This window comes from Anas platyrhynchos, chromosome 27, assembly GCF_047663525.1.
Source record: "Anas platyrhynchos isolate ZD024472 breed Pekin duck chromosome 27, IASCAAS_PekinDuck_T2T, whole genome shotgun sequence".
Taxonomy (NCBI): Eukaryota; Metazoa; Chordata; class Aves; order Anseriformes; family Anatidae; genus Anas; species Anas platyrhynchos.
Window position 1 is genome coordinate 2,962,613 of NC_092613.1, and position 27,643 is coordinate 2,990,255.

The following is a 27,643-nucleotide window of genomic DNA, read 5'->3' on the forward strand; positions in this document are numbered from 1 at the left end:
TCACAGGGTCAAAATTCACATGGAAGTACAGAAAAACCCAGAAGCGCTTCCTGAGCTTCAGTTTACCAACAGCACCGTCGGATTTAGGTCCTGGCCTGGCAGCCAGGATGCAGGGTCTGTAAGCATTGCTGCCATGTGCAAGTGCCAAGGCAGGTTTCTGGCCTGCCCTGACTAAAATACCTGTTTTTTTAATACAAACAGCGTGCCAGGTACGCTGTAATGCCAATGTGCCAGGTCAATAGAGGATGTCAAACAACAGAGGCGTTTATCCTCATTTCTGGCATGAAAACACTTTTAACAGCATTCTTTTCACCAAGAAACCCCTCTCTGTCTTCTCCAATGCTCCAGGATCTGCTGCAGCAGCCGCGCTGCTACAACCCACGTCTTTGCCAAATCTTTTCAAGAATTGTGCTTTACCTCGGCAACGTTGAGGTCACTCCTCTTCCTCCTCCAGCTGAGGAAGCAGCTCGCTGGCTCTGCCACACCGCAGGTGCGGAAGCGAAAGCTGGCAACACAGGAGTCAAACTCTCAGTGCTCACGAAGCCACCAGGGCAGAGGGCTGACACAGAGGCACCCCGCATCCGCTCTCCCTCCCCACTGCGAGGCTCGCAGCAGCCCCGACCCGAAGCGCACACAATGCTTCGCATGGTGATGTCACCGCTGATTCTGAGTCCCCAGGTGAGGATCTGCCTCACCACTCTCAACGTTGGTCTTGGGTTTTGTTGGTTTTTTTCTTTTAAACATTCACAGCTTATGGGAAACCATCAGGTAAACCACACATGGCTAGGGAAGAAGTCCCACACGAGGGAAGTCCGTGCTTTTCTTCCAGGCAGTGGCACGTGCTTTAACACGCCGCGTTCGACAAAGCAGCTCTCCCCGTTTTGCTCAGTGGCAACAGGCACGACTGCAACGCACACAGGTGGAGGCAGCACCTGCAGGTCCCAAACCCTTAACCGGTTTGTAGAGAGCACCAATTTTTGAAGTAGTGGTTTTCCCTTAATCCATAACCCCTTCTTGCCTTTATTTATATCGGGTGGCTCTCCTCTATTTTCCTCCTCAGTGTCTGAGCAGACACTGGGAAGCCTTTCGGGAGGAAGGGCACTGCTGAAGCTCCTCCATCTACTCTCCGAGAAAAGAGAGTATGTTAAAGAATACGGATTTCCTTTCTTTTTCCTTTTTTAAATACAATTTCTGAAATCAACGCTGCGGCCTGGCAGCAAATACCTACGGGACTAGAGAGGATTCCTCATCCTCACTGTAACGTTGTAGTTAGCCTCGCAACGAACCCATCTCCCCAGGAAGCGGCCATTTGAGATGGGAAGGGGCAGAGCAAGAGGAAGCTCTCCTTAGCCTAGCTCTTCCCCCAACACCACCTCGCCACCCAGCACCAAATTCAATTCACCTGCTCCGCCCGAGCAGTCGAATGGGCGTCCGACGCTGGCACACGCCACAGCGGTGGTTCTGACGCGGCTTAAATCACCTATCCACAGAATATCTCGGCTCCGTACGCTCCAATAACGCAGTAGTTGAGAAATAACGCCCAGAGCTCACACTCTGAGTGCAGCCCAACAGCACCGAAGCACCGGGAGGCTAAACATTCCCAACCTGGCAACAAGGCTGACCCAAGCAACAGCACGGAACCCTTCTGCACCTTCAGCGTGGACATCAGCGGAAGGAAACACAGATTTTTTTTTTCTCCTGGGGCTGCACCGCTCAGGGCCAGCAGAGCAGTGCTTCCCCTTCCCTTCTGTGTCTGTGCCAAGATCGTGCCTCGTCTCTCGAGTCCTGCCCGTGATGGTGCCTGGCCTCAGCCCCTTGAGGCGGCCATTCCTCCAGCACCGCAGCTCTCTTGGCAAGCTGCGAGTCATTTGATGTCTTGTCACGGCTTTCCAGAGCCAGGCACACAGGTTCCGGAGAAGGCTGGGGCGGGACAAGCCTGCTTTAAGCCCCAAACCTGCCTCCTTTACTGTCTCCTCTCAGGCCAGGCCTACCCTCCGGGCCCAGCAGCACTCATCCTGCCTGCCCCAGGACCCGCAGGTTGCGCCCTGTGGTAGCAGCAAAGAGCCCCCCAAAGGTCTGTCCTGGGGTACACAGGGGTGAGGCAGCCCCGTCACTGCACAGACACCCACGGGACACGTCACCAGAGCCGCTACCGGCTTGGCAATTAAGGACGTGGGAGAGGAGCCCACGTCACGCAAGCATTCGTGGCTGCCCTGGACAAAGAAATAAACATTGGCTGGTTTTCTCCCCATTTAAATAGCTAAAAGCACCGCTAACAGTTGATTTCTTTGCGTCCAGCCTGTACTACGTTTAAAGAAAGAAGCAGCTTCTGCTGAGGAGGTGGAAGATGCTGTCAGCAGAAACACCGTGCCTAGAATGCGAGCAGGGAAGACAGCGATGCTGCGAAATAAAGCTTTTACAGCCGCTTCAGATCAGTTGGCCCGGGCTCCAAGGGTCAGACACCCAGCTGGGAAGATTGAATTTCCTCCTCGATAGCCTTGCCCAGCTCAATCTTGCCATCCTGACTTGGCTCCAGAGAAAGCCTCTTATTAAAGGCACAGAGAAACAATAGCTTCTCGGCCAAAAACTAGGAGTTAAAGCAAGCCAGTGAAAAAACTGTGCTTGGGAACAAGAACGTTTCAGAGGCTAGTTGATTTTAGTTCTCATCGTCACTCGTGTCATGGCAAAGGGCCTCTACAGAGGCAAAAGAGTCTCAGCACTGAGGTAGGACATAGCTCAAACACCATCCCCAGAAGGTGGAGATCATAGCCTTGACTCACCCTAAAGGCATCGCAGAAAGGGCCCCAGGTAAGAGGACAAGGAGGAGTTTTGCTCTAGGGTTAGTTTGTCACATAGCCCAGGAGCCACTGGCTTTGCCTAGCATTTGACAACTGATTCTGGACCTTGAATGGACGAAGCCATACTCTGCCTCTGAATAATGAGGCTTGCATAGAGAGAAAACCCACACTGCCTATAGGGACTCTGGCATAGCAGTGGGGTTGCTTCTTGATCCCCATCCCTCAACACAGAGACGCGTGGTTTTGTCCCAACATTAAGTATTTACAACAAATTCAACAAGCGCTTTTCCTCTGCCAGCAGCAAATGCCTGAGGGCCCCCACAGCTTCACAAATCATAGCGGGAAGAGCCTACCGTGCCGCAAAAAGTTCGGAAAATAATTCAAAATTGATCTGCTAGGGGAAAAAAAGAAATACAAATCGATGGCTGGTGGCAGGGTACACAATACACCCGAATCTCAGCTCTGTCCTCCGCAGGGTCAGTGCCCACGCCCAAGCGCGATGCTGATGGCACCCGAACATTTGCTGTAGCAGGCAGCAGAGCCAGCAGCTCAGGGGAGCAACTTTTAAAACCAAGAGGCACTTAAACAACCCTTCATCGACCCCGTGACTGCGGCAGAGTCCCGACTGCTCGCCCCGGATTCCTCACACCAACAAAAAGCACCAACCAAAGCCTGGGGGAACTTTGGTACAGCACAAGAGAAGGGAGTGGGGGTAGCGGAGCCGCATGGCAGAGCTGCTGCTTTTCACCAGTTGATCATCCCTGATAACTGAAAGTAAGGCTGGGTGGCTGACCCCCACCCCCACTCCTGGCAGCAACTGTGGTCCACAACACACTGGAATAACGATTCTGCTCCCTCCCACCCCTACAGCTTCATCATCTGACACGGGTACAGTCAAAACAATGGCATACACAAGTAAAAGTCAAGAGTCGACATAGTAACTCCAGGATTTGGGTATCAACTGTCCGAGAAATCAGAACACCGAAGCTTCACAATGTGCCCGACATCGAGTTGTGCCAAGGGGGGAGGAAGGAAGAAGCTTTCCCTTTAAGCCTTCAGAGCATCGCTCCATCAGAAGATCGATTTGCAGCCACCGTGGCGTGCCAATGGAGATCTTTCTGTGCCAAAAGAAGTGCTTTGTCCTCTCGATATCGAAGGTAGCCACCTATAGTTACAGAACGGATGCACAAGACCTTAACTCTGACCAGCAGGGAAATTTAGGACAACTGAGTGCAGATCCTGCCAATTTCTACCACTTCGGACTGTGCTTTAAGTCTCATTGCAAAGCCTCAGTTAGAAAAAGGATCACCTCGGGGTATCCAACAAGAAGAACAGTTTTAATTTTTTTTTTTTTTTTAAATATACCATAGGACTACGCGGTTCAACTGTCAATCATCTCGGAGAGTTCAAGGAGGAGGTCATCCTCGTCCTTCCCTGGGTCTAAGTCGATTTCGGCTTCCAGTCTGCCTCCTGAGATTTCCCAAAGTAGCTTCTCAAAATCTTCATCCGCAGATAAGGGCGCGTTCCCTGTGGAACGGGTATCCAACTGTGGTGGTTTTACCATGCTGGGCAGCTAAACCCCACAACCGCTCTCTCACTCCCCCTCCTTTAGATGAGGAGGGGGAGAAGTAAAGCAAAGAACAACTCACGGGTTGAGATAAGGATAAATTAATTAAAGGGAAATAATAATAATAATTAAATAAAGACTACCATGAACTAAACAATTTAACTAAGGGGAAATAAAAAGGGAAAGGGGAAAAGGGAGGGGAAAAGAGAAAATAAAAAGAAAAAAAATCAAAAAAAAAAATCTTCATCCGCAGATAAGGGCGCGTTCCCTGTGGAACGGGTATCCAACTGTGGTGGTTTTACCATGCTGGGCAGCTAAACCCCACAACCTCTCTCTCACTCCCCCTCCTTTAGATGAGGAGGGGGAGAAGTAAAGCAAAGAACAACTCACGGGTTGAGATAAGGATAAATTAAAGGGAAATAATAATAATAATTAAATAAAGACTACCATGAACTAAACAATTTAACTAAGGGGAAATAAAAAGGGAAAGGGGAAAAGGGAGGGGAAAAGAGAAAATAAAAAGAAAAAAATAAAAAAAAAATCTTCATCCGCAGATAAGGGCGTGTTCCCCGTGGAACTCAGCTGGCATGTGCGTGCCTCTTCTAGCTGGGAAGAAGCTGAGGTCGAGGTCTCGAGATTGATCTCCATCTGCTCCTCAAATCTTGCCGGGCTTCCAAGACGCACTTCAGGTCTTGGGAGAGCAAGAAAGAACAATCAGGATATGCCATTTCTTAACGGGAAATCCCTTTTCTGCAAACCGGCTCTTCAAACTGTAGGCAAGCCCTCCTACGCTTCAATCTTACACAGGGATTGTTATCAATCCACCCAGGGCTACATTTAGAGCCCGATGTGTTACCAGCTACATTTTTCAGTCTGGGGGTTTATCCGTGAAGCCAGGGCACCTGGAGTTGAGGTGGCATTCTTGAGGACCAAAAGGCAGAGGACACTACTCCTCATCTATCACCTCACGAGGAAGTAGAACTTCACCTCCTCCTCGTTCAGGTATTCAGACAACCCAAGAAGTCACTGGAAAGCTGTGCTGACTTGCAGCATTTAAAGAAAGCCGAATTAAGCAATCCTGCTAGATTTCCTGCTAGAAAGTGGTTTCAGGTGACTTATTCCTTTGATGGATTTTGGCTTTAATTATCTCAGAACCCTCATTTTTTCCCACATGTGACAGAACGTACGTTTCCCTGGGGATATACACTGATTAAGAAAAAGAACAAGTTGGGGTTGTCACCTGTTTGGGGGATTTTCTTCAAGTCTGATGGCTGGGATGTGCTCCGGCACGTCTGAAACACCCTAGAAAGCAGCAAAACAGTATTTATGACACATGGGTAAAAGATTCCTTAATAGCTTTTTCCTCCACACTGCTTCTCCTCTGGCATTGCGGAGCCGTGGCCAAAATACAAAACCAAGGTGCTCCTGAAGAAAGTTCACATTCACCTGGACGTTACTCATGCTCTTGTGTCTTTTAAGAACATGGCATTAATGGACAAAATCCCCCACACCAGAGAAATCACAGCATCAGAGTACCGGTTCAAGAGTGCCATTCATCTCCTAAATACAGAAGGGTTCTACAAGCATCCTGGAGACAGCTCCCGGATTTAAAAGGAAACAGAAGGCCTGCAGAATGTTTGAGTTTTCCACCTTTTCTCCTAGAGGAGGGTAGAAATTTAACAAGGGATCCACCTCTGCATTAGCCCGTGGCCTTACCATGGCTGCTTTTTTGGCTGGAGGTCCCATCATGTCAGCAGCAAAGGCAGTCCGTAGTTCCACAGCTGCTACGGCAGAGGGATAACTCCCAGGTGCCTTACGTTTCAGTGCCTTCTTCTTGGGGAAAGTGACTTTCCCACCCGAAGGCTTCGCAGATGTCATCAAGTTGGCTAGAGTAAAAGGAAGAGAGAACTGATACAGTCTTGCTCCGCCTCAGGAAAAATCCAGGTTCTCTTCATCATTTCCACAGTCCTTCTACACAGTTAAATGCATTTGGCCAGCAGAATTACACCGCCATTGCCTGGATTCTCAGGAATGTTTTCCACATAGTAAACTCTGTCTACCAACAATCCATACAAAGGAACAAAGAAACCCAATAGCTACAGTAAATAATAATCCAGGACAAGGGAAACCTCAGACACATAGCAATCCTAAGTGCCAGCTAGGTTCACAAATCTAGACAGCTTTTATAGTTAAAGTCCTGCTCCCTCTAGGAAAGGAAAAAGCAGCAGTTAGAGTAGGACAAGAGTGTATGCAACTGTTGTACCAGCTTCCTCTCCCTTGCAGTGATGTCCCACAGTTAAGTTGTTCTACACCGTCCAAATTTGTCGTGTCATTTTCTAGTCTCCCGTTCCTTACCTAACATCTGGCTGGCAGGAAAAGAAACAAACTAAGAAAAAGAAAGTACACACTTTGCTTCGTAGCATTGCGTGGCAAAATGCACCCAGCCAGAGTTACAGCATGAGAATCGTCATCTTGTGTCTGTATTTCAGAAGACAACCTAAGGAACTCTTAACCTTCAACACTTACTTTTAGCTTCCTGGCCCTGAAATTGAGCTGCCACTTTCCCTGCTGGTTCAGTATTAAAGAAGCCAGCAGTAGATTTGACAGCAGCTTCCTCCTTCCGAAGCTTCTCTTGTTGTTCTCGCTGTTGCCACTTCTCCCAACGGCTCTCTTCAAAGCTCTTCTCTGGACATTTACGAGTTCCACTCTGCTGAGTGGGCTAGAAGGAAAGAAAAGTAGTGCATGAATAGGACAAAAAAAATAAAAATATCCGTGCGTGGAGATTTCTTAAGAAAATCTGATCAGCAATCCCTCCAAAATGGTCTTGATGTGGAACAGCATATTAATATCCTTCAGGTTACTGTTGTTGTTTTTGTTTTTTTTTTTTCCATAAAATTCTGCATGTAACAAGAGCCATGCTTTACTATGGACACAGTCTCGCATATCTGCAATATCCACTGTGGCAAGCTTCTTTAAACAGCTAGGGTGTTCTGCTGTACATCTATTTATCACATTCTTTTTAAGCAGCAGAAAGTCATACAAGTTCCCCTATACAGTATCCACTGACAGACTGATTTCCTTCAACACAGAACTCTGGCCTTCCGTATTAAATCCTTCACGTCTGACAGCTCAAGTCAGTAAGAACAAAAAGAATTCCCTCCACGTTAACCGTGTAGATTTCAGCTGGTGCTAACAGGGTTTCTTTGTTGCTGTGGTATAAACAGACTGATTCCAAGTTTGGGGATTACAGAGTTGTCTGGAAATGCTGCTGGCGATAGGATTTAGACTGCACTGCAGCTCCTAGCAGGTGCTGAAGGGTAAGAACACACTCAAGAGGGTGGCACACGGTGAGTAACCAAACTTGGCAGAATTATCAGAAATTGTACGAATGGATGTGTGTCTTCACAGAGGACTCACCCGTACATCAGCTACAGAGGAAAGGGTAGGAAAAGGCCGGTTCAATTTCACTGCCTTCTTTTCTTCTTTTTCAGGTGCTTTAAAAAAAGACAAAAAAAAGTTTTGTCAACGGCAGAAATAAAGAAAGCTGGGTACTTGTTTCCTTTGTGCATTTGTGCATCCTTGTGTCCCATGAGAGAGAGAGAGAAAGGCTACAATGTGCAATCCATTCGCCCGGACAGAGCTAGCTGCTTCTTGGACTCACCCTGAATTTTGCTCTTGCTAGGGGATTCTCCTGCTTTTTTCTTCTCTTCTACCAAGCGATTATTCTTGTTTTCAGACAAGGCTTCAGGGAAAGTTTTGATGCGACCTGCACGAGCAGGTCTTGCCCCTGCGCTGGAATCTTCAGTTTTACCATGCCCTTCAGCCTCGCCTTTGGCTTGAGTTTCGCGTCTCTGAAGAGCTTTCTCACGACGGATTTCCTCCAGTGTTTTCACATGGATCTCTCCCATCGGCTTAGCAGCCTTCCCTGTCATCATCAAGAAATGAGGAGAAGCACCAACATTTCAAGAGAGTCCAGCAATATTTTAAGTCTCCAAAATTTGTCAGAGCACTAAGGAAAACTAATCTGGAGTGTTCCCAATAATGCATCTTAGAACAATATCCTTAGAACAACATTCTCCTCCTCCTCTGAGCCACTTGTATTTTGAAGACCAGCCCTACCCAGAGAGAACTGCTACACAGAAATGCTGCTTTACTTTATTACTTTTTCAGACTGCATTTCAAATTCCTGCTCCTGGCAGTGGTTCTATTCTAATGGTACGTAACGGTTCACAGAAGCAGCTAAAAACCTTGACAAGGCACAAGTAGAAAAGAAACACACACCTAGAGCCAGATTTCTGATAGTGGCTGTCAGAAGAGCTTCAGCACTCAAGCAAGAGGCATCAGTTCTTTGTTTTCGTTTACATTAGTTTTTAGGGATGGATGAAAGCAGTCCATGTTCATGGAAAGGGAGGAGGAGAAAGCATATTTAATATCTAGCTGTTACCTCTCTCAGTACTGGTCTGTTTAGGAGGTAATCCCAGCCTGTCCTTCAGAGACTTGGCAACTTGAACTGCAAAACAGAAACAGAACGAATTAGGGAGGCTGCAGAATGTCAACTTCAGGTTCACAGTTCAAAACAAGACAGGAAAGGTAACTTTGAATCCCAGTGATTACGACCTCAGCCAACATGCAAAAAGAAACATCACTGGAAAAGGACAAACAGAAAGACTAAATACAAAACCCAGGAATCCAATCCAGATGCCCGTTTAGTACCTGGATCTCTCTTGGGGGCTTTGTCAGCCCCCAATTTGAGATGGGAAGGGGCAGAGCAAGAGGAAGCTCTCCTTAGCCTAGCTCTTCCCCCAACACCACCTCGCCACCCAGCACCAAATTCAATTCACCTGCTCCGCCCGAGCAGTTGAACGGGCGTCCGACGCTGGCACACGCCACAGCGGTGGTTCTGACGCGGCTTAAATCACCTATCCGCAGAATATCTCGGCTCCGTACGCTCCAATAACGCAGTAGTTGAGAAATAACGCCCAGAGCTCACACTCTGAGTGCAGCCCAACAGCACCGAAGCACCGGGAGGCTAAACATTCCCAACCTGGCAACAAGGCTGACCCAAGCAACAGCACGGAACCCTTCTGCACCTTCAGCGTGGACATCAGCCTAAGGAAACACAGATTTTTTTTTCTCCTGGGGCTGCACCGCTCAGGGCCAGCAGAGCAGTGCTTCCCCTTCCCTTCTGTGTCTGTGCCAAGATCGTGCCTCGTCTCTCGAGTCCTGCCCGTGATGGTGCCTGGCCTCAGCCCCTTGAGGCGGCCATTCCTCCAGCACCGCAGCTCTCTTGGCAAGCTGCGAGTCATTTGATGTCTTGTCACGGCTTTCCAGAGCCAGGCACACAGGTTCCGGAGAAGGCTGGGGCAGGACAAGCCTGCTTTAAGCCCCAAACCTGCCTCCTTTACTGTCTCCTCTCAGGCCAGGCCTACCCTCCGGGCCCAGCAGCACTCATCCTGCCTGCCCCAGGACCCGCAGGTTGCGCCCTGTGGTAGCAGCAAAGAGCCCCCCAAAGGTCTGTCCTGGGGTACACAGGGGTGAGGCAGCCCCGTCACTGCACAGACACCCACGGGACACGTCACCAGAGCCGCTACCGGCTTGGCAATTAAGGACGTGGGAGAGGAGCCCACGTCACGCAAGCATTCGTGGCTGCCCTGGACAAAGAAATAAACATTGGCTGGTTTTCTCCCCATTTAAATAGCTAAAAGCACCGCTAACAGTTGATTTCTTTGCGTCCAGCCTGTACTACGTTTAAAGAAAGAAGCAGCTTCTGCTGAGGAGGTGGAAGATGCTGTCAGCAGAAACACCGTGCCTAGAATGCGAGCAGGGAAGACAGCGATGCTGCGAAATAAAGCTTTTACAGCCGCTTCAGATCAGTTGGCCCGGGCTCCAAGGGTCAGACACCCAGCTGGGAAGATTGAATTTCCTCCTCGATAGCCTTGCCCAGCTCAATCTTGCCATCCTGACTTGGCTCCAGAGAAAGCCTCTTATTAAAGGCACAGAGAAACAATAGCTTCTCGGCCAAAAACTAGGAGTTAAAGCAAGCCAGTGAAAAAACTGTGCTTGGGAACAAGAACGTTTCAGAGGCTAGTTGATTTTATTTCTCATCGTCACTCGTGTCATGGCAAAGGGCCTCTACAGAGGCAAAAGAGTCTCAGCACTGAGGTAGGACATAGCTCAAACACCATCCCCAGAAGGTGGAGATCATAGCCTTGACTCACCCTAAAGGCATCGCAGAAAGGGCCCCAGGTAAGAGGACAAGGAGGAGTTTTGCTCTAGGGTTAGTTTGTCACATAGCCCAGGAGCCACTGGCTTTGCCTAGCATTTGACAACTGATTCTGGACCTTGAATGGACGAAGCCATACTCTGCCTCTGAATAATGAGGCTTGCATAGAGAGAAAACCCACACTGCCTATAGGGACTCTGGCATAGCAGTGGGGTTGCTTCTTGATCCCCATCCCTCAACACAGAGACGCGTGGTTTTGTCCCAACATTAAGTATTTACAACAAATTCAACAAGCGCTTTTCCTCTGCCAGCAGCAAATGCCTGAGGGCCCCCACAGCTTCACAAATCATAGCGGGAAGAGCCTACCGTGCCGCAAAAAGTTCGGAAAATAATTCAAAATTGATCTGCTAGGGGAAAAAAAGAAATACAAATCGATGGCTGGTGGCAGGGTACACAATACACCCGAATCTCAGCTCTGTCCTCCGCAGGGTCAGTGCCCACGCCCAAGCGCGATGCTGATGGCACCCGAACATTTGCTGTAGCAGGCAGCAGAGCCAGCAGCTCAGGGGAGCAACTTTTAAAACCAAGAGGCACTTAAACAACCCTTCATCGACCCCGTGACTGCGGCAGAGTCCCGACTGCTCGCCCCGGATTCCTCACACCAACAAAAAGCACCAACCAAAGCCTGGGGGAACTTTGGTACAGCACAAGAGAAGGGAGTGGGGGTAGCGGAGCCGCATGGCAGAGCTGCTGCTTTTCACCAGTTGATCATCCCTGATAACTGAAAGTAAGGCTGGGTGGCTGACCCCCACCCCCACTCCTGGCAGCAAGTTTGGTCCACAACACACTGGAATAACGATTCTGCTCCCTCCCACCCCTACAGCTTCATCATCTGACACGGGTACAGTCAAAACAATGGCATACACAAGTAAAAGTCAAGAGTCGACATAGTAACTCCAGGATTTGGGTATCAACTGTCCGAGAAATCAGAACACCGAAGCTTCACAATGTGCCCGACATCGAGTTGTGCCAAGGGGGGAGGAAGGAAGAAGCTTTCCCTTTAAGCCTTCAGAGCATCGCTCCATCAGAAGATCGATTTGCAGCCACCGTGGCGTGCCAATGGAGATCTTTCTGTGCCAAAAGAAGTGCTTTGTCCTCTCGATATCGAAGGTAGCCACCTATAGTTACAGAACGGATGCACAAGACCTTAACTCTGACCAGCAGGGAAATTTAGGACAACTGAGTGCAGATCCTGCCAATTTCTACCACTTCGGACTGTGCTTTAAGTCTCATTGCAAAGCCTCAGTTAGAAAAAGGATCACCTCGGGGTATCCAACAAGAAGAACAGTTTTAATTTTTTTTTTTTTTTTAAATATACCATAGGACTACGCGGTTCAACTGTCAATCATCTCGGAGAGTTCAAGGAGGAGGTCATCCTCGTCCTTCCCTGGGTCTAAGTCGATTTCGGCTTCCAGTCTGCCTCCTGAGATTTCCCAAAGTAGCTTCTCAAAATCTTCATCCGCAGATAAGGGCGCGTTCCCTGTGGAACGGGTATCCAACTGTGGTGGTTTTACCATGCTGGGCAGCTAAACCCCACAACCGCTCTCTCACTCCCCCTCCTTTAGATGAGGAGGGGGAGAAGTAAAGCAAAGAACAACTCACGGGTTGAGATAAGGATAAATTAATTAAAGGGAAATAATAATAATAATTAAATAAAGACTACCATGAACTAAACAATTTAACTAAGGGGAAATAAAAAGGGAAAGGGGAAAAGGGAGGGGAAAAGAGAAAATAAAAAGAAAAAAAATCAAAAAAAAAAATCTTCATCCGCAGATAAGGGCGCGTTCCCTGTGGAACGGGTATCCAACTGTGGTGGTTTTACCATGCTGGGCAGCTAAACCCCACAACCTCTCTCTCACTCCCCCTCCTTTAGATGAGGAGGGGGAGAAGTAAAGCAAAGAACAACTCACGGGTTGAGATAAGGATAAATTAAAGGGAAATAATAATAATAATTAAATAAAGACTACCATGAACTAAACAATTTAACTAAGGGGAAATAAAAAGGGAAAGGGGAAAAGGGAGGGGAAAAGAGAAAATAAAAAGAAAAAAATAAAAAAAAAATCTTCATCCGCAGATAAGGGCGTGTTCCCCGTGGAACTCAGCTGGCATGTGCGTGCCTCTTCTAGCTGGGAAGAAGCTGAGGTCGAGGTCTCGAGATTGATCTCCATCTGCTCCTCAAATCTTGCCGGGCTTCCAAGACGCACTTCAGGTCTTGGGAGAGCAAGAAAGAACAATCAGGATATGCCATTTCTTAACGGGAAATCCCTTTTCTGCAAACCGGCTCTTCAAACTGTAGGCAAGCCCTCCTACGCTTCAATCTTACACAGGGATTGTTATCAATCCACCCAGGGCTACATTTAGAGCCCGATGTGTTACCAGCTACATTTTTCAGTCTGGGGGTTTATCCGTGAAGCCAGGGCACCTGGAGTTGAGGTGGCATTCTTGAGGACCAAAAGGCAGAGGACACTACTCCTCATCTATCACCTCACGAGGAAGTAGAACTTCACCTCCTCCTCGTTCAGGTATTCAGACAACCCAAGAAGTCACTGGAAAGCTGTGCTGACTTGCAGCATTTAAAGAAAGCCGAATTAAGCAATCCTGCTAGATTTCCTGCTAGAAAGTGGTTTCAGGTGACTTATTCCTTTGATGGATTTTGGCTTTAATTATCTCAGAACCCTCATTTTTTCCCACATGTGACAGAACGTACGTTTCCCTGGGGATATACACTGATTAAGAAAAAGAACAAGTTGGGGTTGTCACCTGTTTGGGGGATTTTCTTCAAGTCTGATGGCTGGGATGTGCTCCGGCACGTCTGAAACACCCTAGAAAGCAGCAAAACAGTATTTATGACACATGGGTAAAAGATTCCTTAATAGCTTTTTCCTCCACACTGCTTCTCCTCTGGCATTGCGGAGCCGTGGCCAAAATACAAAACCAAGGTGCTCCTGAAGAAAGTTCACATTCACCTGGACGTTACTCATGCTCTTGTGTCTTTTAAGAACATGGCATTAATGGACAAAATCCCCCACACCAGAGAAATCACAGCATCAGAGTACCGGTTCAAGAGTGCCATTCATCTCCTAAATACAGAAGGGTTCTACAAGCATCCTGGAGACAGCTCCCGGATTTAAAAGGAAACAGAAGGCCTGCAGAACGTTTGAGTTTTCCACCTTTTCTCCTAGAGGAGGGTAGAAATTTAACAAGGGATCCATCTCTGCATTAGCCCCTGGCCTTACCATGGCTGCTTTTTTGGCTGGAGGTCCCATCATGTCAGCAGCAAAGGCAGTCCGTAGTTCCACAGCTGCTACGGCAGAGGGATAACTCCCAGGTGCCTTACGTTTCAGTGCCTTCTTCTTGGGGAAAGTGACTTTCCCACCCGAAGGCTTCGCAGATGTCATCAAGTTGGCTAGAGTAAAAGGAAGAGAGAACTGATACAGTCTTGCTCCGCCTCAGGAAAAATCCAGGTTCTCTTCATCATTTCCACAGTCCTTCTACACAGTTAAATGCATTTGGCCAGCAGAATTACACCGCCATTGCCTGGATTCTCAGGAATGTTTTCCACATAGTAAACTCTGTCTACCAACAATCCATACAAAGGAACAAAGAAACCCAATAGCTACAGTAAATAATAATCCAGGACAAGGGAAACCTCAGACACATAGCAATCCTAAGTGCCAGCTAGGTTCACAAATCTAGACAGCTTTTATAGTTAAAGTCCTGCTCCCTCTAGGAAAGGAAAAAGCAGCAGTTAGAGTAGGACAAGAGTGCATGCAACTGTTGTACCAGCTTCCTCTCCCTTGCAGTGATGTCCCACAGTTAAGTTGTTCTACACCGTCCAAATTTGTCGTGTCATTTTCTAGTCTCCCGTTCCTTACCTAACATCTGGCTGGCAGGAAAAGAAACAAACTAAGAAAAAGAAAGTACACACTTTGCTTCGTAGCATTGCGTGGCAAAATGCACCCAGCCAGAGTTACAGCATGAGAATCGTCATCTTGTGTCTGTATTTCAGAAGACAACCTAAGGAACTCTTAACCTTCAACACTTACTTTTAGCTTCCTGGCCCTGAAATTGAGCTGCCACTTTCCCTGCTGGTTCAGTATTAAAGAAGCCAGCAGTAGATTTGACAGCAGCTTCCTCCTTCCGAAGCTTCTCTTGTTGTTCTCGCTGTTGCCACTTCTCCCAACGGCTCTCTTCAAAGCTCTTCTCTGGACATTTACGAGTTCCACTCTGCTGAGTGGGCTAGAAGGAAAGAAAAGTAGTGCATGAATAGGACAAAAAAAATAAAAATATCCGTGCGTGGAGATTTCTTAAGAAAATCTGATCAGCAATCCCTCCAAAATGGTCTTGATGTGGAACAGCATATTAATATCCTTCAGGTTACTGTTGTTGTTTTTGTTTTTTTTTTTCCATAAAATTCTGCATGTAACAAGAGCCATGCTTTACTATGGACACAGTCTCGCATATCTGCAATATCCACTGTGGCAAGCTTCTTTAAACAGCTAGGGTGTTCTGCTGTACATCTATTTATCACATTCTTTTTAAGCAGCAGAAAGTCATACAAGTTCCCCTATACAGTATCCACTGACAGACTGATTTCCTTCAACACAGAACTCTGGCCTTCCGTATTAAATCCTTCACGTCTGACAGCTCAAGGCAGTAAGAACAAAAAGAATTCCCTCCACGTTAACCGTGTAGATTTCAGCTGGTGCTAACAGGGTTTCTTTGTTGCTGTGGTATAAACAGACTGATTCCAAGTTTGGGGATTACAGAGTTGTCTGGAAATGCTGCTGGCGATAGGATTTAGACTGCACTGCAGCTCCTACCAGGTGCTGAAGGGTAAGAACACACTCAAGAGGGTGGCACACGGTGAGTAACAAAACTTGGCAGAATTATCAGAAATTGTACGAATGGATGTGTGTCTTCACAGAGGACTCACCCGTACATCAGCTACAGAGGAAAGGGTAGGAAAAGGCCGGTTCAATTTCACTGCCTTCTTTTCTTCTTTTTCAGGTGCTTTAAAAAAAGACAAAAAAAAGTTTTGTCAACGGCAGAAATAAAGAAAGCTGGGTACTTGTTTCCTTTGTGCATTTGTGCATCCTTGTGTCCCATGAGAGAGAGAGAGAAAGGCTACAATGTGCAATCCATTCGCCCGGACAGAGCTAGCTGCTTCTTGGACTCACCCTGAATTTTGCTCTTGCTAGGGGATTCTCCTGCTTTTTTCTTCTCTTCTACCAAGCGATTATTCTTGTTTTCAGACAAGGCTTCAGGGAAAGTTTTGATGCGACCTGCACGAGCAGGTCTTGCCCCTGCGCTGGAATCTTCAGTTTTACCATGCCCTTCAGCCTCGCCTTTGGCTTGAGTTTCGCGTCTCTGAAGAGCTTTCTCACGACGGATTTCCTCCAGTGTTTTCACATGGATCTCTCCCATCGGCTTAGCAGCCTTCCCTGTCATCATCAAGAAATGAGGAGAAGCACCAACATTTCAAGAGAGTCCAGCAATATTTTAAGTCTCCAAAATTTGTCAGAGCACTAAGGAAAACTAATCTGGAGTGTTCCCAATAATGCATCTTAGAACAATATCCTTAGAACAACATTCTCCTCCTCCTCTGAGCCACTTGTATTTTGAAGACCAGCCCTACCCAGAGAGAACTGCTACACAGAAATGCTGCTTTACTTTATTACTTTTTCAGACTGCATTTCAAATTCCTGCTCCTGGCAGTGGTTCTATTCTAATGGTACGTAACGGTTCACAGAAGCAGCTAAAAACCTTGACAAGGCACAAGTAGAAAAGAAACACACACCTAGAGCCAGATTTCTGATAGTGGCTGTCAGAAGAGCTTCAGCACTCAAGCAAGAGGCATCAGTTCTTTGTTTTCGTTTACATTAGTTTTTAGGGATGGATGAAAGCAGTCCAAGTTCATGGAAAGGGAGGAGGAGAAAGCATATTTAATATCTAGCTGTTACCTCTCTCAGTACTGGTCTGTTTAGGAGGTAATCCCAGCCTGTCCTTCAGAGACTTGGCAACTTGAACTGCAAAACAGAAACAGAACGAATTAGGGAGGCTGCAGAATGTCAACTTCAGGTTCACAGTTCAAAACAAGACAGGAAAGGTAACTTTGAATCCCAGTGATTACGACCTCAGCCAACATGCAAAAAGAAACATCACTGGAAAAGGACAAACAGAAAGACTAAATACAAAACCCAGGAATCCAATCCAGATGCCCGTTTAGTACCTGGATCTCTCTTGGGGGCTTTGTCAGCCCCCAATTTGAGATGGGAAGGGGCAGAGCAAGAGGAAGCTCTCCTTAGCCTAGCTCTTCCCCCAACACCACCTCGCCACCCAGCACCAAATTCAATTCACCTGCTCCGCCCGAGCAGTTGAACGGGCGTCCGACGCTGGCACACGCCACAGCGGTGGTTCTGACGCGGCTTAAATCACCTATCCGCAGAATATCTCGGCTCCGTACGCTCCAATAACGCAGTAGTTGAGAAATAACGCCCAGAGCTCACACTCTGAGTGCAGCCCAACAGCACCGAAGCACCGGGAGGCTAAACATTCCCAACCTGGCAACAAGGCTGACCCAAGCAACAGCACGGAACCCTTCTGCACCTTCAGCGTGGACATCAGCCTAAGGAAACACAGATTTTTTTTTCTCCTGGGGCTGCACCGCTCAGGGCCAGCAGAGCAGTGCTTCCCCTTCCCTTCTGTGTCTGTGCCAAGATCGTGCCTCGTCTCTCGAGTCCTGCCCGTGATGGTGCCTGGCCTCAGCCCCTTGAGGCGGCCATTCCTCCAGCACCGCAGCTCTCTTGGCAAGCTGCGAGTCATTTGATGTCTTGTCACGGCTTTCCAGAGCCAGGCACACAGGTTCCGGAGAAGGCTGGGGCAGGACAAGCCTGCTTTAAGCCCCAAACCTGCCTCCTTTACTGTCTCCTCTCAGGCCAGGCCTACCCTCCGGGCCCAGCAGCACTCATCCTGCCTGCCCCAGGACCCGCAGGTTGCGCCCTGTGGTAGCAGCAAAGAGCCCCCCAAATGTCTGTCCTGGGGTACACAGGGGTGAGGCAGCCCCGTCACTGCACAGACACCCACGGGACACGTCACCAGAGCCGCTACCGGCTTGGCAATTAAGGATGTGGGTTTCTCTTAATCCATAACCCCTTCTTGCCTTTATTTATATCGGGTGGCTCTCCTCTATTTTCCTCCTCAGTGTCTGAGCAGACACTGGGAAGCCTTTCGGGAGGAAGGGCACTGCTGAAGCTCCTCCATCTACTCTCCGAGAAAAGAGAGTATGTTAAACAATACGGATTTCCTTTCTTTTTCCTTTTTTAAATACAATTTCTGAAATCAACGCTGCGGCCTGGCAGCAAATACCTACGGGACTAAAGAGGATTCCTCATCCTCACTGTAACGTTGTAGTTAGCCTCGCAACGAACCCATCTCCCCAGGAAGCGGCCATTTGAGATGGGAAGGGGCAGAGCAAGAGGAAGCTCTCCTTAGCCTAGCTCTTCCCCCAACACCACCTCGCCACCCAGCACCAAATTCAATTCACCTGCTCCGCCCGAGCAGTCGAACGGGCGTCCGACGCTGGCACACGCCACAGCGGTGGTTCTGACGTGGCTTAAATCACCTATCCGCAGAATATCTCGGCTCTGTACGCTCCAATAACGCAGTAGTTGAGAAATAACGCCCAGAGCTCACACTCTGAGTGCAGCCCAACAGCACCGAAGCACCGGGAGGCTAAACATTCCCAACCTGGCAACAAGGCTGACCCAAGCAACAGCACGGAACCCTTCTGCACCTTCAGCGTGGACATCAGCGGAAGGAAACCCAGACCTCCTCAATCCAAATTTTAAGCGAGAAACGCAAAAGGTCACCCAAACGGGTTGTTTTCAGCAAGCTAAAGGAGAAATTTAGGCGACAACCGGGTGCATCCAGAGTTAGTCAGATCCTGAAGGCAGTTCCTTGGGGGAACGGAGGAGCAACGCGCCAGATGAGGGCTGCCTTACAGCACCCCCCTTAGAGGCACTGCTACGGAAGGAAGGCAGAAGGTTGGAACTCGAAATAACTCGCAAGGCGCCCGTTAAGGGGGAAATCTTTCATTTTTTTCTCAGCAGAACCTCCCCTCTCCCCCCCCCCCCATGAAGACAGCCCGGGGACTCTTTGCTTCCTTAGGGAGAGGGCAGGGTGGTGGGACAGATGGCCAGAGGGTTGGATGGATGGACAGACAGCCGGACAGAGGGCCCAGCAAGGCCTGAGGAAGGGCTCAGGAGTGGGAGGGAAGGGCAGGGCGAGGGGAAGGGCGGCCCCGGGCCTGACAGGGGACCTTGGGCCTAACCCCGGGCAGCAGCTCCTGCCTCACAGGGCCCAGAAGGGGCTGATACGGGGGGAGAGGGGGGGGAACACCCCAGCCCCCAGCCCTGCCTCCAGGCCCTGCGGCCTGCACCCCCCCCCTTCCCCTCCCCTCAGGGCACCCTGACCCGACCCGCAGGGCCCGGACACGACCCGCAGGGCCCGGACACGAGGCCTGCTCCCCCTCAGGGCAGCGGAGGGGAGCCGGGCCGGGCAGGAGGCCTTTCCCCCGCCCCCCGCTGCTCTATGAAGGGCTCTAGTTACCGGCAAGCAGGGATTTTTACCGATCCTGGCCGGACAACGAAGACTACTTATTAGAGAAGTACAATTCTTTTTTTCCTTGTGATAACTTTTCTTGACCAAAAAACAGGATTGTGAATGAGGGAAAACGAAAGATGTAACGTGGGGACGTGCGGATACTCACCATGATGCAGCCTTCTATCCGCATGTTCACCTGCTCATAGAGCCACACCTGGATCCTCGACCTCTGCAGAACCAAGGAGGAGAGTAAGTCGGGCCACAAACACTGAGCAGTTTTGTTCTCTCATGTGTTCAGAAATACCTGCTAGCCACAGCCACGACAGCTCCCAAACGCTCCAAGGAGCAACTTTCAGGGGCAGTTTCAATGAGCAATCCGACGTTTGAGCGTTATACCATCGGGTGAATGCTACACGTTTGGTGAAGAACACGTTTCCAGTCACAAGGGAACACCCCTGCACGCCCGGCTACACGAGGGGGAAACGCCGGGCTCCTCGTGCCCACCAGCATGCCGCACAGCTCTCCATCCCCCACAAACCCGTCCCGGGACACGGCCAGGAGCCGAACTCACCGAGGGGAATCCCCAGACCCTCCCCACTCCCCCCACACTCCCCAAATCCCCATCCCCGCCCCCTCCCCGCGGTACTCACGTTCTGCAGGTAGCGGAAGATGAGGTTCTGGGGCGCTGCGTTAAGGGCTCAGCACGGGGACGACAGTTCCGGGCTCGGGACAAGGCCCCAAACCCCACAACGAGGCCTCAGGGCCCCGGGACAAGGCCTCAAGGCCCGGGACGAGCCCCCAGGGCCCCAGATCCGAGCCCCCTGAGGTCCGAGCCGCCCCCCACCCACCTCCCCGCCACCCGCCAGCCGCAGGAAGGATACGATGGGCTGCACCATCACCTTCTGCACCTTCTGGCCCTGCCCGCGGTACCCCATGGCTGCCGCCGCCTCGCCGCACCCGCTCCGCCGCCACCGCCGGAAGCCGCTGAGGGCGGGCGGGAGCGCGCGCAAGGGGCGCTGGGATGCTGGAGGACCGCTGGGGGGGGCCGCGTCTCTATGGTCGCAGGTTTATTGGAGGGGGGGGCATTAAATAGATAACAAATATATATTAAAAAAAAGGATAAAATATGTAAATTATGTACAGGAGCAATGGCGCACGCGAAAGCCCAGCACCGCAGGCAGAAGAGGCGAAGGCTGATGGTAGAACAGGGCTTGGGGTGAAGGGAAAGCGAGGGCAGCTGGGCGCAGTCTCTGAGCTCTCCTCCTCCTGATTTTGGTTTTTTGATTAAGGAGGCATTGGGGAGGCAAGGACAATCCCCAGACAAGGACTGTATATCTCGAAACAAGACACTGGAACTCATGATAAGGAAGCGGCAGACGGACAGAGAAACAAATGGAAGGACTATAAATCTCAAAACTGGACATTGGAATTCATTATAAAGATACAACAACTGGAAGAATTAGCAACAACCAGCGCTTGCAATTAAGAAACATGCCAACTCAGCAGATTCCTGACCAAAGGTGAAAAGTACACTGTGAGGAAGACTCGGGGTCTTCCTCCCAAAGCCCCCTGCCCACGTCCCAAAGCCCCCTGCACACAATTCTTGGGAGGCTCTACGCAGGCGAAAGGTGCCAAAAGGCTAGTTAGCATGAGAAGCGAGGGAAGGCGGGGATAGGTAATGAATATGTATAGGCGCTTGTAGAATATTGAGAGATTGATTGTAGAAATTCAAGACTGCTTTCCGCCTTGGGTATGCACGATAGGTGGAGAGATCCCCCGTGCATCCAGCGCTGCAATAAAGAATATACCACTTCAAGGAATTTCGGCTTCGATCCTTGAATCAATCTGGCAGCCCAGATGGGACTACCTCTCTGCCGGACCCGCTGGGGACAGGACTCCCTCGGGTACCCCCGGGATTTCCCGGAGGGACTCCTCGACTCAGCGGATCACTGCGGAGGCAGACAAGGACCCCATCATTGTGAGTGAGTATATTCTTTATTCTGGTTTGGTTTTCTGGTAGACCGGTCGTCTGGAACTGTCTGTAAGTCAGCAGGTGATCTTCTGCGAGGCAGTGTTTGGTATATACTTTGTGGTTAGCACCATAAGTATATGTTTGGGGACCTTAAGGAAGGAGCTCGCTTTAAGGTCCATCTGGAATTGTGTTGCCTATTTCGGTTTTCTCACTCCTGGAGTGTGGTATTTAACTCTGGTTATTGTTACTGTGATTTTGGCTATATTCTTGGTGATAATAGGAGGTTCGTGGCGTTGTTATAAGAAAGATATCATTACGGTGTTACATATTTCAGTTTTCTGACTTACTGCATGTGGAATTTGACTCTGATTATTGTTATTGTGATTTTGGCAATATTCCTGGTAATAGTAATAGTTTCGTGACATCGCTCTTGAAAGATACCTGCGTGCCCACATTTTTGTAAGTGATGCGTGTATTCTGAAAGTGTGAACTGGAAAATGGGGGGGCAAACAAGCAGTGAAATTTTAAAGAAAAGTGCGTTAGGATGTGTTTTGAGTCACTGGAAGGATATTGGAGGATCTGCCGGTGGAAGTGGGAACAGGAAAACATTGATAAAATATTGTAATCAATGGTGGCCGCTTTATAAGCTGGAATGTGGAGAAAAGTGGCCCCTAAGTGGAACTTTCAACTCTAATGTTTTGCTACAGTTAATGTTGGTTTTGAGAAGGAGAACAGGATGAAATGTTGTATGCTGATGTTGTTTCAGCATCTTGGTGGGAAAAGGTACGGAATTAAGTTGGCCCCTGACTGAGCCTTTGATGTTGGCATTAGAGAAGCACAGGCTGGAGAAAGATAAAGGAAGTGTTAAAAGGGTTGTTGAAAGTGTTAAAGGTGTTTGAAGTTGAATGAGCAGGGAAAGAGGATGTAGGAATGTTAATAGTTCTGCCTCTGCTCTAAGCAGAGGTCTTAAAATCATGGGTGTTAGCCCTTTGGGGCAAAGGGATCACAATGGGTCCGAGAGAGAGTTGTTATGGAAACAGAAAAGCAGTTAATTCTTAAAACAACCTGAGTTCATGTGCGAGCTCAGATTACCGATGGGACCGCTCAGGGAACTGTGGACAATTGCATTCCCCTGACCGACCCCACTGAGACCCTAATCATCCCGAAAATTACGAACGGCTAAGTAAATACTAAAATCTGGATGAATTGGGAATTGAGAATATGCTTCCAACAAGGTCTAAACGAAACCCCTATGGAATTTTTGGACCAGCTCTGAAATGTAATGAAAATAAATAAATAAATAAAACAAAACGGTTTGGACCTGGCTTCGGAGGACAAATTGACTAGCCTTTTTCTAGGGTAATCATTGGTCCCTGATTTCAACAGGAATAACGGGGACCTGGGGAATCTATCCTAGCGGATCCTCCACTGGTTAGAATGAAGCTAGGGGAGGAATGGAAGTGCAATTTCTTATTGATATGGGGCAACGTATTCAGTTCTAAATCAAGCATTAATGCCTTTACAGAATGATTATGTTAGGGTAAAAGGTGTAACTGAAAAGGCTTATTTTTGTGAACCTTTGAAGTACAAGTTAGGGAAACAATGGGGCATACACAGATTTTTATATATGCCTAACTAACTCCCCATGGGCACTCTTAGGTAGAGATTTATTAGAGCAATTAGGAGCAGAAATTGTCTTTGAAAAAGGGAAAATGGAATTAAGAATAGGAGAAGAACAACTAATAAATGTGTTAAGCTTGGCACTAATACAAACTGACCCTAAAAGTGAAATACCTTTAGAGATCACAGATCAAGTATGTCCAGGAGCTTGGGCTACCGAAGTCCCTGGAAGAGCTAAAAATGTGACCTTAATAATTATTAAATTAAAGCCAGGAGAGAAACCCATTAAGGTTAAGTAATATCCTTTGAGGATAGAAGATAGGAAAGGAATTAAAGAGATAATTGATAAATTTTTACAGTATGGATTATTGATTGAATGCGAATCAGAATACAATACACCCATATTGCCAATTAAAAAGGCAGATGAAAAAGCTATAGGTTAGTTCAGGATTTGAGGGCCATAAATAAAATCACCGAGGATATACATCCAGTAGTGGCAAACCCTTATACTTTGCTGACTAAATTAAAGAATAGTCAAGTCTGGTTTACCGTACTGGATTTAAAAGACGCCTTCTTCTGCCTAGCCTTAGCCACAGAAAGCCAAAACCTATTTGCCTTTGAATGGGAAAATCCCGATTCAGGCAGAAAGACGCAGCTGACGTGGACAGTACTACCTCAAGGATTCGAGAATAGCCCCACTATTTTTGGAAACCAATTAGCAAGGGAACTCGAAACTTGGATGCCTCCGGACACTGAAGGTGCTTTGTTACAATATGTAGATGATCTCTTAATAGCTACCGAGACTAAAGGGAGTTGCATTCAATGGACTATAAGTCTTCTTAATTTTCTGGGTTTAAATGGATATCAAGTCTCTTGACAGAAAGTCCAGCTGGCTCAACAAAGTGTGACCTATCTGGGATTTGAAATTTCGGGAGGACAACGACAACTAGGAACTGAACATAAGGAAGTCATTTGCCGGACTTCAGAACCTCAAACGGTAAAGGAGCTACAAACCTTTTTAGGAATGACAGGTTGGTGTCGCCTTTGGATTTATAATTATGGACTATTGGTAAAGCCTCTATGTGATTTGATAAAGATTAACCAGTCAAAGTTAGTCTGGACTGGAGAAGCACAAAAAGTCTTTAAACAACTTAAACAAGAATTGATGAATTTAAAATATCAAGCAATATTAGTAGAACAAGATGATGTGGAAACTGTGGTCACTAACATCGTAAATCCAGCTTCTTTCCTTAGTAGAACTCTGGATGAACCCATAACCCATGGTTGTATAGAAACAATGGAGACTGTGTATTCTAATCAACCCGATTTTAAGGAAGAATCTTTAGAAGATGCTGACGAATCTTGGTATACTGATGGAAGCAGCTTTGTGAAACAAGGACAATGTAAGGCAGGGTACGCCATTACAACCACTCAACAGGTAATCGAGTCCAAACCATTACCCCCTGGGACATCCACCCAGAAAGCAGAGATAATTGCTCTTACGTGAGCACTGGAACTAGCAGCAGGAAGGAAAATAAATACTTGGACAGATTCTAAATATACATTCGGCATGATACATGCTCATGGAGCAATTTGGAAAGAACATGGATTGCTGACCGCTCAGTGATAACACATAACGTATGCTGAAGAAATTTTAAAGTTGTTAGAGGCTGTAAAACAACCCGAAAAGGTAGCTATCATGCATTGTCAGGGACACCAGAAGGGGAATACTGATTTTGAAATTGGAAATCGCTTGGCAGAGGCTAAGCGGGCAGCTGAAATAACTGAGGTGAAGGCATTGTCTTTGATACCAGACAGTAAAATCCAAACTATATCCAAACTATACAAAAGAAGACTTAAAATGAATTGAAGATTTGAAAGGTAAAATGAAACCAGATGGATGAGTATATTTAAAAGATAACCGCATAATAATACCCTCTAATTTGGCATGGCCCATAGTTCTTACAGAACACAATAAAACACATTGGGGAGCTGGCACACTGCATAAGAGCCCGAGTCAGACATTAGTGGGATGATACGATAAAACAAGTAACTCAACAATGTAGCATTTGCTTACACAATAACCCCAATACCAAGAAGAGAATAAAATTTGGAATAATCGGTAAAGGAAATTATTCATGGCAACAGTGGCAAATTGATTTTTCAGAACTCCCTAGAAAAGGGGGGTATCGTTATTTACTGGTTCTGACTGACACATTTTCAGAAAGGCCTGAAGCCTTTCCCTGTCGAACAAACAAAGCAAGAGAAGTGGTTAAAGTCTTGTTAAATGAAATAATACCATGCTTTGGGATTCTAGTAGCAATGTCTTCTGATAGTTTCACATTTTTGTGTGCAAGTGGTACAGCAGATAAGTAAGATTCTAAAGATAGATTGGCAACTGCATACTCCTTACAGACCACAGGCAAGTGGACAGGTAGAAAAAATGAAACATTTAATTAAACAACAAATAGCTAAAATCGGACAAGAATCTAATTTGTCATGACCTCAATCCCTCACTTTAGCATAACTTAGAATTTGAGTTAAACCTAGAATAAAAGGGAATTTGAGTCCCTTTGAAATCTTATATGGAAGGCCATATCCATTTCTATTTAGTGGAGAGGACCGAACGCAGTTAGGATGAGAATATTTATATGCATATATAACAGAACTTCAGAAATAATTAAATAAAGTACATAAATTTGTGGAGAGATCCCCCGTGCATCCAGCGCTGCAATAAAGAATATACCACTTCAAGGAATTTCAGCTTTGATCTTTGAACCATGGTAGAGCAGGGCTTGGGGTGAAGGGAAAGCGAGGGCAGGTGGTGCGCAGCCTCTGAGCTCTCCTTGTCCTGATTTTTGGTTTTTCTCCCGGAGCCGGCAGAAGTCCCCGTGAAGTCCTTCGGCACGATGAAGGCCTGCGTGAGCTCCAGCAGCAGTTTCATTGGTGGAGGTTTTCCCTGGTGGGGCCGGGGCGTCACAGCACACACACACACACACACACAGAGACGCGTGGTTTTGTCCCAACATTAAGTATTTACAACAAATTCGACAAGCGCTTTTCCTCTGCCAGCAGCAAATGCCTGAGGGCCCCCACAGCTTCACAAATCATAGCGGGAAGAGCCTACCGTGCCGCAAAAAGTTCGGAAAATAATTCAAAATTGATCTGCTAGGGGAAAAAAAGAAATACAAATCGATGGCTGGTGGCAGGGTACACAATACACCCGAATCTCAGCTCTGTCCTCCGCAGGGTCAGTGCCCACGCCCAAGCGCGATGCTGATGGCACCCGAACATTTGCTGTAGCAGGCAGCAGAGCCAGCAGCTCAGGGGAGCAACTTTTAAAACCAAGAGGCACTTAAACAACCCTTCATCGACCCCGTGACTGCGGCAGAGTCCCGACTGCTCGCCCCGGATTCCTCACACCAACAAAAAGCACCAACCAAAGCCTGGGGGAACTTTGGTACAGCACAAGAGAAGGGAGTGGGGGTAGCGGAGCCGCATGGCAGAGCTGCTGCTTTTCACCAGTTGATCATCCCTGATAACTGAAAGTAAGGCTGGGTGGCTGACCCCCACCCCCACTCCTGGCAGCAAGTTTGGTCCACAACACACTGGAATAACGATTCTGCTCCCTCCCACCCCTACAGCTTCATCATCTGACACGGGTACAGTCAAAACAATGGCATACACAAGTAAAAGTCAAGAGTTGACATAGTAACTCCAGGATTTGGGTATCAACTGTCCGAGAAATCAGAACACCGAAGCTTCACAATGTGACCGACATCGAGTTGTGCCAAGGGGGGAGGAAGGAAGAAGCTTTCCCTTTAAGCCTTCAGAGCATCGCTCCATCAGAAGATCGATTTGCAGCCACCATGGCGTGCCAATGGAGATCTTTCTGTGCCAAAAGAAGTGCTTTGTCCTCTCGATATCGAAGGTAGCCACCTATAGTTACAGAACGGATGCACAAGACCTTAACTCTGACCAGCAGGGAAATTTAGGACAACTGAGTGCAGATCCTGCCAATTTCTACCACTTCGGACTGTGCTTTAAGTCTCATTGCAAAGCCTCAGTTAGAAAAAGGATCACCTCGGGGTATCCAACAAGAAGAACAGTTTTAATTTTTATTTTTTTTTAAATATACCATAGGACTACGCGGTTCAACTGTCAATCATCTCGGAGAGTTCAAGGAGGAGGTCATCCTCGTCCTTCCCTGGGTCTAAGTCGATTTCGGCTTCCAGTCTGCCTCCTGAGATTTCCCATAGTAGCTTCTCAAAATCTTCATCCGCAGATAAGGGCGCGTTCCCCGCGGAACTCAGCTGGCGTGTGCGTGCCTCTTCTAGCTGGGAAGAAGCTGAGGTCGAGGTCTCGAGATCGATTTCCATCTGCTCCTCAAATCTTGCCGGGCTTCCAAGACGCACTTCAGGTCTTGGGAGAGCAAGAACAATCAGGACATGCCATTTCTTAACGGGAAATCCCTTTTCTGCAAACCGGCTCTTCAAACTGTAGGCAAGCCCTCCTACGCTTCAATCTTACACAGGGATTGTTATCAATCCACCCAGGGCTACATTTAGAGCCCGATGTGTTACCAGCTACATTTTTCAGTCTGGGGGTTTATCCGTGAAGGCAGGGCACCTGGAGTTGAGGTGGCATTCTTGAGGACCAAAAGGCAGAGGACACTACTCCTCATCTATCACCTCACGAGGAAGTAGAACTTCACCTCCTCCTCGTTCAGGTATTCAGACAACCCAAGAAGTCACTGGAAAGCTGTGCTGACTTGCAGCATTTAAAGAAAGCCGAATTAA

The 27,643-nt window shown here is 47.9% G+C and overlaps 1 protein-coding gene and 1 pseudogene across 1 annotated transcript in view; both read right to left on the reverse strand.

Moving 5' to 3' along the window:
• LOC113840558 (zinc finger CCCH domain-containing protein 11A-like) overlaps positions 1 to 20,500 on the reverse strand; it is a 29,007-nt pseudogene extending 8,507 nt beyond the window's left edge.
• Positions 1 to 27,643, reverse strand: part of LOC113841274 (uncharacterized) — a 61,380-nt gene that overhangs the window by 19,886 nt on the left and 13,851 nt on the right. The window contains exons 14-34 of the mRNA XM_072028638.1: positions 27,004 to 27,266; positions 20,101 to 20,276; positions 19,419 to 19,481; positions 18,195 to 18,294; positions 17,009 to 17,152; positions 16,612 to 16,677; positions 15,829 to 16,092; positions 15,585 to 15,661; positions 14,695 to 14,887; positions 13,885 to 14,054; positions 13,409 to 13,470; positions 12,637 to 12,859; positions 11,988 to 12,147; positions 8,810 to 8,875; positions 8,027 to 8,290; positions 7,783 to 7,793; positions 6,892 to 7,084; positions 6,082 to 6,251; positions 5,606 to 5,667; positions 4,959 to 5,056; positions 4,185 to 4,325 (exon numbers count right to left, since the gene is read on the reverse strand). Of these exons, the coding sequence (XP_071884739.1) occupies positions 4,185 to 4,325; positions 4,959 to 5,056; positions 5,606 to 5,667; positions 6,082 to 6,251; positions 6,892 to 7,084; positions 7,783 to 7,793; positions 8,027 to 8,290; positions 8,810 to 8,875; positions 11,988 to 12,147; positions 12,637 to 12,859; positions 13,409 to 13,470; positions 13,885 to 14,054; positions 14,695 to 14,887; positions 15,585 to 15,661; positions 15,829 to 16,092; positions 16,612 to 16,677; positions 17,009 to 17,152; positions 18,195 to 18,294; positions 19,419 to 19,481; positions 20,101 to 20,276; positions 27,004 to 27,266 (2,966 nt within the window). The remainder of the gene's footprint in view (positions 1 to 4,184; positions 4,326 to 4,958; positions 5,057 to 5,605; positions 5,668 to 6,081; positions 6,252 to 6,891; positions 7,085 to 7,782; positions 7,794 to 8,026; positions 8,291 to 8,809; positions 8,876 to 11,987; positions 12,148 to 12,636; positions 12,860 to 13,408; positions 13,471 to 13,884; positions 14,055 to 14,694; positions 14,888 to 15,584; positions 15,662 to 15,828; positions 16,093 to 16,611; positions 16,678 to 17,008; positions 17,153 to 18,194; positions 18,295 to 19,418; positions 19,482 to 20,100; positions 20,277 to 27,003; positions 27,267 to 27,643) is intronic.